Genomic DNA, 8,807 nt, shown 5'->3' with positions numbered 1-8,807 from the left:
ATATCGGGGTATCAGGTGCAGTAATAGGGACACATACGGCAGCAGCGGCTCAATATTGTGGTATCAGCTGCAGTAATAGGAACACATACGGCAGCAGCGGCTCAGTATTGGGATATCAGGGGCAGTAGTAGGGTCACATACGGCAGCAGCGGCTCAGTATTGGGGTATCAAGGTGCAGTAATAGGGACACATACGGCAGCAGCGGCTCAGTATTGGGGTATCAGGTGCAGTAATAGAGACACATACGGCAGCAGCGGCTCAGTATTGGGGTATCAGCTGCAGTAATAGGAACACATACGGCAGCAGTGGCTCAGTATTGGGGTATCAGCTGCAGTAATAGAGACACATTCGGCAGCAGCGGCTCAGTATTGGGGTATCAGGTGCAGTAATAGAGACACATACGGCAGCAGCGGCTCAGTATTGGGGTATCAGCTGCAGTAATAGGGACACATACGGCAGCAGCGGCTCAGTATTGGGGTATCAGGTGCAGTAATAGGGTCACATGCGGCAGCAGCGGCTCAGTATTGGGGTATCAGGTGCAGTAATAGGGTCACATGCGGCAGCAGCGGCTCAGTATTGGGGTATCAGGTGCAGTAATAGGGACACATACGTCAGCAGCGGCTCAGTATTGGGGTATCAGGTGCAGTAATAGAGACACATTCGGCAGCAGCGGCTCAGTATTGGGGTATCAGGTGCAGTAGTAGGGTCACATACAGCAGCAGCGGCTCAGTATTGGGGTATCAAGGTGCAGTAATAGAGACACATAGGGCAGCAGCGGCTCAGTATTGGGGTATCAGGTGCAGTAATAGGGACACATACGGCAGCAGCGGCTCAGTATTGGGGTATCAGGTGCAGTAATAGGGACACATACGGCAGTAGCGGCTCAGTATTGGGGTATCAGGTGCAGTAATAGGGACACATACGGCAGCAGCGGCTCAGTATTGGGGTATCAGGTGCAGTAATAGAGACACATTCGGCAGCAGCGGCTCAGTATTGGGGTATCAGGTGCAGTAATAGGGACACATACGGCAGTAGCGGCTCAGTATTGGGGTATCAGGTGCAGTAATAGGGACACATACGGCAGCAGCGGCTCAGTATTGGGGTATCAGGTGCAGTAATAGAGACACATTCGGCAGCAGCGGCTCAGTATTGGGGTATCAGGTGCAGTAATAGAGACACATACGGCAGCAGCGGCTCAGTATTGGGGTATCAGGTGCAGTAATAGGGACACATACGGCAGCAGCGGCTCAGTATTGGGGTATCAGGTGCAGTAATAGGGTCACATGCGGCAGCAGCGGCTCAGTATTGGGGTATCAGGTGCAGTAATAGAGACACATACGGCAGCAGCGGCTCAGTATTGGGGTATCAGGTGCAGTAATAGGGACACATACGGCAGCAGCGGCTCAGTATTGGGGTATCAGGTGCAGTAATAGGGTCACATGCGGCAGCAGCGGCTCAGTATTGGGGTATCAGGTGCAGTAATAGAGACACATACGGCAGCAGCGGCTCAGTATTGGGGTATCAGGTGCAGTAATAGGGACACATACGGCAGCAGCGGCTCAGTATTGGGGTATCAGGTGCAGTAATAGGGTCACATGCGGCAGCAGCGGCTCAGTATTGGGGTATCAGGTGCAGTAATAGAGACACATACGGCAGCAGCGGCTCAGTATTGGGGTATCAGGTGCAGTAATAGGGACACATACGGCAGCAGCGGCTCAGTATTGGGGTATCAGCTGCAGTAATAGGGACACATACGGCAGCAGCGGCTCAGTATTGGGGTATCAGCTGCAGTAATAGGGACACATACGGCAGCAGCGGCTCAGTATTGGGTTATCAGGTGCAGTAATAGGGACACATACGGCAGCAGCGGCTCAGTATTGGGGTATCAGGTGCAGTAATAGGGTCACATGCGGCAGCAGCGGCTCAGTATTGGGGTATCAGGTGCAGTAATAGAGACACATACGGCAGCAGCGGCTCAGTATTGGGGTATCAGGTGCAGTAATAGGGACACATACGGCAGCAGCGGCTCAGTATTGGGGTATCAGGTGCAGTAATAGAGACACATACGGCAGCAGCGGCTCAGTATTGGGGTATCAGGTGCAGTAATAGGGACACATACGGCAGCAGCGGCTCAGTATTGGGGTATCAGGTGCAGTAATAGGGACACATACGGCAGCAGCGGCTCAATATTGGGGTATCAGGTGCAGTAATAGGGTCACATGCGGCAGCAGCGGTTCAGACGGGAAAAGTGAACGATTCCATCAGAAAGGACGTCAACGGTAAGTCATTATCTATAACTGTGCTGTGATCTCTTATATGTTCTGTAGGGCTGGTATCTACCACTGACCATTTGGCTGTAATATCCAAATTGGTCTTTATATAGAGATTATTTTCAGTAACAGCGCGGTCATCTGCTGAGGTTCTCCTCCAGTATTAGGGATCGTCACCGAATTGTAATCAAGGTTACCTAGTTAGGGCCCACTCAGAAGCTTCGCCCCCCCCCCCCTCCCCAGCCAAAACCCTAGCTACTCCTCTGGTAAAGGGGTTAATATTCTAGCAGATTTCTGAACGTTTAAGTAGCAGGTTCAGGCTATGCGCCTTCCATATACAGCAGCGTTGTACATTACAGGACATGGTCGTGGCGCTGGGCCGACCACAGGATACAGGACAACCTGCAGGATTCCGTGCACAGTCACACACCAGAGCGGTACACGGCTATGTCTGCAGGAGCCAATTAGAAGTGTAAGCATCACATACGCCCGCCCACAGGAGACTGGCAAGTCTATCCACCAATGAGCTCTGACGAAGGCGTGGTTCGGCTTATCAAGCAGACGCAACTGTTATTGGCGATGGATGTGAAGGGGGCGGGACCTAGAAAGACGGCCGACAAATGAGAGCGACGTGTGGGAATAGCGGCTCGGGTGGTTGCCCAGGGAGAGGGGAGGGGTGATGCGGCACCTGAGGGGGCAGCGGGAGTCCAGAGGCCTGTACTTGTCGCCAGGTGAGGCAGCACTCTGTCATAGTGGGCAGCAGCAGAGCCAGTACGGGGAGGGGCGGGTGCAGGTGAGCCGGTGGTGGAGGAGCCTGCGGTGGGGGGTTGGTTGTGGGTTTTATTTTCTGTATTATACATGAGGCATTTGTGGAAGTGTTGTCTCAGTGCTCACAAAATATAACGGTACAGTGTGTGTGTAATAAATATATATATATATATATATATATATATATATATATATATATATATATGTGTGCATCTATGAATAGACCAGGTCCTGGGCTGTATATGTACCCGGGCTGCTGTATTGCCTGTATTCACACTGTACGGCTGTATATGTACCCGGGTTGCTGTATTGCCTGTATTCCCACTGTACGGCTGTATATGTACCCGGGCTGCTGTATTGCCTGTATTCACACTGTACGGCTGTATATGTACCCGGGCTGCTGTATTGCCTGTATTCACACTGTGCGGCTGTATATGTACCCGGGCTGCTGTATTGCCTGTATTCACACTGTACGGCTGTATATGTACCCGGGCTGCTGTATTGCCTGTATTCACACTGTACGGCTGTATATGTACCCGGGCTGCTGTATTGCCTGTATTCACACTGTGCGGCTGTATATGTACCCGGGCTGCTGTATTGCCTGTACTCACACTGTACGGCTGTATATGTACCCGGGCTGCTGTATTGCCTGTATTCACACTGTACGGCTGTATATGTACCCGGGCTGCTGTATTGCCTGTATTCACACTGTGCGGCTGTATATGTACCCGGGCTGCTGTATTGCCTGTATTCACACTGTACGGCTGTATATGTACCCGGGCTGCTGTATTGCCTGTATTCACACTGTACGGCTGTATATGTACCCGGGCTGCTGTATTGCCTGTAGTGTCACTGTACGGCTGTATATGTACCCGGGCTGCTGTATTGCCTGTATTCACACTGTACGGCTGTATATGTACCCGGGCTGCTGTATTGCCTGTATTCACACTGTACGGCTGTATATGTACCCGGGCTGCTGTATTGCCTGTAGTCACACTGTACGGCTGTATATGTACCCGGGCTGCTGTATTGCCTGTATTCCCACTGTACGGCTGTATATGTACCCGGGCTGCTGTATTGCCTGTATTCACACTGTACGGCTGTATATGTACCCGGGCTGCTGTATTGCCTGTATTCACACTGTGCGGCTGTATATGTACCCGGGCTGCTGTATTGCCTGTATTCACACTGTACGGCTGTATATGTACACGGGCTGCTGTATTGCCTGTAGTGTCACTGTACGGCTGTATATGTACCCGGGCTGCTGTATTGCCTGTATTCACACTGTACGGCTGTATATGTACCCGGGCTGCTGTATTGCCTGTATTCACACTGTACGGCTGTATATGTACCCGGGCTGCTGTATTGCCTGTAGTCACACTGTACGGCTGTATATGTACCCGGGCTGCTGTATTGCCTGTATTCCCACTGTACGGCTGTATATGTACCCGGGCTGCTGTATTGCCTGTATTCACACTGTACGGCTGTATATGTACCCGGGCTGCTGTATTGCCTGTATTCCCACTGTACGGCTGTATATGTACCCGGGCTGCTGTATTGCCTGTATTCACACTGTACGGCTGTATATGTACCCGGGCTGCTGTATTGCCTGTATTCACACTGTACGGCTGTATATGTACCCGGGTTGCTGTATTGCCTGTATTCACACTGTACGGCTGTATATGTACCCGGGCTGCTGTATTGCCTGTATTCACACTGTACGGCTGTATATGTACCCGGGCTGCTGTATTGCCTGTATTCACACTGTACGGCTGTATATGTACCCGGGTTGCTGTATTGCCTGTATTCACACTGTACGGCTGTATATGTACCCGGGCTGCTGTATTGCCTGTATTCACACTGTACGGCTGTATATGTACCCGGGCTGCTGTATTGCCTGTATTCACACTGTGCGGCTGTATATGTACCCGGGCTGCTGTATTGCCTGTATTCACACTGTACGGCTGTATATGTACCCGGGTTGCTGTATTGCCTGTATTCACACTGTACGGCTGTATATGTACCCGGGCTGCTGTATTGCCTGTATTCACACTGTACGGCTGTATATGTACACGGGCTGCTGTATTGCCTGTATTCCCACTGTACGGCTGTATATGTACCCGGGCTGCTGTATTGCCTGTATTCACACTGTACGGCTGTATATGTACCCGGGCTGCTGTATTGCCTGTATTCACACTGTACGGCTGTATATGTACCCGGGTTGCTGTATTGCCTGTATTCACACTGTACGGCTGTATATGTACCCGGGCTGCTGTATTGCCTGTACTCACACTGTACGGCTGTATATGTACCCGGGCTGCTGTATTGCCTGTATTCACACTGTACGGCTGTATATGTACCCGGGCTGCTGTATTGCCTGTATTCACACTGTACGGCTGTATATGTACCCGGGCTGCTGTATTGCCTGTATTCACACTGTACGGCTGTATATGTACCCGGGCTGCTGTATTGCCTGTATTCACACTGTACGGCTGTATATGTACCCGGGCTGCTGTATTGCCTGTATTCACACTGTGCGGCTGTATATGTACCCGGGCTGCTGTATTGCCTGTATTCACACTGTGCGGCTGTATATGTACCCGGGCTGCTGTATTGCCTGTATTCACACTGTACGGCTGTATATGTACCCGGGTTGCTGTATTGCCTGTATTCACACTGTACGGCTGAATATGTACCCGGGCTGCTGTATTGCCTGTATTCACACTGTACGGCTGTATATGTACACGGGCTGCTGTATTGCCTGTATTCACACTGTACGGCTGTATATGTACCCGGGCTGCTGTATTGCCTGTATTCACACTGTACGGCTGTATATGTACCCGGGCTGCTGTATTGCCTGTAGTCACACTGTACGGCTGTATATGTACACGGGCTGCTGTATTGCCTGTATTCACACTGTGCGGCTGTATATGTACACGGGCTGCTGTATTGCCTGTATTCACACTGTGCGGCTGTATATGTACCCGGGCTGCTGTATTGCCTGTATTCACACTGTGCGGCTGTATATGTACCCGGGCTGCTGTATTGCCTGTAGTCACACTGTACGGCTGTATATGTACCCGGGCTGCTGTATTGCCTGTATTCACACTGTACGGCTGTATATGTACCCGGGCTGCTGTATTGCCTGTATTCACACTGTACGGCTGTATATGTACCCGGGCTGCTGTATTGCCTGTATTCACACTGTACGGCTGTATATGTACCCGGGCTGCTGTATTGCCTGTATTCACACTGTACGGCTGTATATGTACCCGGGTTGCTGTATTGCCTGTATTCACACTGTACGGCTGTATATGTACCCGGGCTGCTGTATTGCCTGTATTCACACTGTACGGCTGTATATGTACACGGGCTGCTGTATTGCCTGTATTCACACTGTACGGCTGTATATGTACACGGGCTGCTGTATTGCCTGTATTCACACTGTACGGCTGTATATGTACCCGGGCTGCTGTATTGCCTGTATTCACACTGTACGGCTGTATATGTACCCGGGCTGCTGTATTGCCTGTAGTCACACTGTACGGCTGTATATGTACCCGGGCTGCTGTATTGCCTGTAGTGACACTGTACGGCTGTATATGTACCCGGGCTGCTGTATTGCCTGTATTCACACTGTACGGCTGTATATGTACCCGGGCTGCTGTATTGCCTGTAGTGTCACTGTACGGCTGTATATGTACCCGGGCTGCTGTATTGCCTGTAGTCACACTGTACGGCTGTATATGTACCCGGGTTGCTGTATTGCCTGTATTCACACTGTACGGCTGTATATGTACACGGGCTGCTGTATTGCCTGTATTCACACTGTACGGCTGTATATGTACCCGGGCTGCTGTATTGCCTGTAGTCACACTGTACGGCTGTATATGTACCCGGGTTGCTGTATTGCCTGTATTCACACTGTACGGCTGTATATGTACCCGGGCTGCTGTATTGCCTGTAGTGTCACTGTGCGGCTCTATATGTACCCGGGCTGCTGTTTGCCTGTATTCACACTGTACGGCTGTATCTGCACGCAGGCTGCTGTTTGCCTGTATTTTCACTGTACGGCTGTATCTGCACGCAGGCTGCTGGTTGCCTGTATTTTCACTGTACGGCTGTATTTGCACGCAGGCTGCTGTATTCACACTGTACACATACCCGGCAATGGCTTCTCGTGGCAGTAACTGGCATGTCCTGTAATGCTATGTGTTTAGCCATGTGATTACTCACGCAGCAGGCACAGTGTAGGCAGCAGTGTTGACGCCAGCCTCCCCCTCACAAGCAAGCACAGAAGACTGAGGGCTGCTCTTCCCTGTAGTCTGCACCGTCTCTCTAGGTGAGTGCATGTGATGTATACATGGATTTTGCTTGGTGATGTGTTGTGCCGCCTGTGATGCACGCCTGGCGTATGGTGAGTTCAGTGCGATGGGCCAGTGCTAGTCACATCATGATCAGTCATAACTGCTAGAACCCAACACTGACATGGAAATTGAGCAAACATGCCAGTTCTGAGGGCGCTTATGTGATTGTATGAATGGTGTCTGGTCTGGGCCATGGGGAAATAGCCATTTCCAGTCAGCTCCATCTTCCAGCTGTAGCTGATGTAGTGAGCTGTTACCCCTAATGTTCACACAGTGGGTGGCAGTGGGGAGATACTGCTGCCAGGTTGTATAGGAGAACGAATGTCAATGGGTAAACCAAGAAGTGGCTGGCTACCAATGGTGTGTTTTACCACCAGGGTCCTAGGTTTACATGTTTATGTTCATGTGGATTTTCTTTTGGAACGTCCTGTATTCCCCAAAATAAAAAAAATAAAAAAATAATAAAAAAACAACAACAAATGACTAGGAGACCTATGAAAATGAGCCAGACAGTGAGCTTTTAGGCTGGCCCACGATGGAGGTCCCACAGCCACAGATGTCAGCATGCTATTGCTAGTGTAATGCAGGAGAATGAAGCTGCAGTGTGACAAGTCACTAAAGTTTGCTTTTTGTTGCGCCAGTCACAATGAGGCCCCAGGCACTTGTGCCACCCTGCAATGTAGCAGTTGCATATAATGATCTCTGGACGTGTTTTGCATCACAGTTGCCATGTGACCTCAGCTGACTTCTGCACATGGTTTGGGATAAGATATTTGATTATAAAGCCCCTTGAATAATCGGACTGATGTGGGTGAATTCTGTATTTATTATTATAGCGCCATTTATTCCATGGCGCTTTACATGTGAGGAGGGGTATACATAATAAAAACAGGTACAATAATCTTGAACAATACAAGTCACAACTGGTACAGGAGGAGAGAGGACCCTGCCCGCGAGGGCTCACAATCTACAAGATATGTTGTCACAATATAAATGTGATTTGCCATAAATCTAGTATGGGTGATGAATGATGAATTCCCCTTCGCCTTGTCATGTGATAGACGGTAATTCGGGAGACACCCCATGACTTGGGACCATCACCAATATGGGAACTGAATGAGATGATTTCTTTAGCGCGTAGTCTCATTTCTCGGCTACAGAAGCCACGCGCTTCTGATGAGATATCTGCTGCCTGCAAGCAAATCGCCCCTGCCTGGCAGAACTAGTAGTACAAATGTGCTTTTTCTCCATAAATGTAAATATCCATATGTGATACCTGCGATGCTGCAGGGATCCTGCTTGGATGGGATATAACCATGATGACGGTGCCAATAAGTGGGCTTTTCCTCTTATATATCAGACTGAGTGTGCTACTAGACTGCAATGTGATGCATGAAATCTA

At 50.2% G+C, this 8,807-nt stretch overlaps 1 protein-coding gene across 5 annotated transcripts in view; it reads left to right on the top strand.

Annotated features, from left to right (window-relative positions):
• The first annotated feature begins 2,855 nt into the window (after positions 1-2,855).
• LOC138649071 (F-BAR domain only protein 1-like) overlaps positions 2,856-8,807 on the top strand; it is a 227,733-nt gene continuing 221,781 nt past the window's right edge. For 2 of the 5 annotated variants that reach the window (XM_069739178.1, XM_069739189.1), the window contains exon 1: positions 2,906-3,001. In XM_069739178.1, the coding sequence (XP_069595279.1) occupies positions 2,950-3,001 (52 nt within the window). In that variant the 5' untranslated portion in view covers positions 2,906-2,949. Of the gene's footprint in view, positions 3,002-7,278; positions 7,381-8,807 lie in introns of all 5 variants that reach the window. The other 3 variants (XM_069739216.1, XM_069739199.1, XM_069739206.1) reach the window with 3 other exon arrangements.

This window comes from Ranitomeya imitator, chromosome 1 (genome assembly GCF_032444005.1).
Source record: "Ranitomeya imitator isolate aRanImi1 chromosome 1, aRanImi1.pri, whole genome shotgun sequence".
Lineage (NCBI taxonomy): Eukaryota > Metazoa > Chordata > Amphibia > Anura > Dendrobatidae > Ranitomeya > Ranitomeya imitator.
This window is presented reverse-complemented; position numbering and strand designations above follow the sequence as displayed.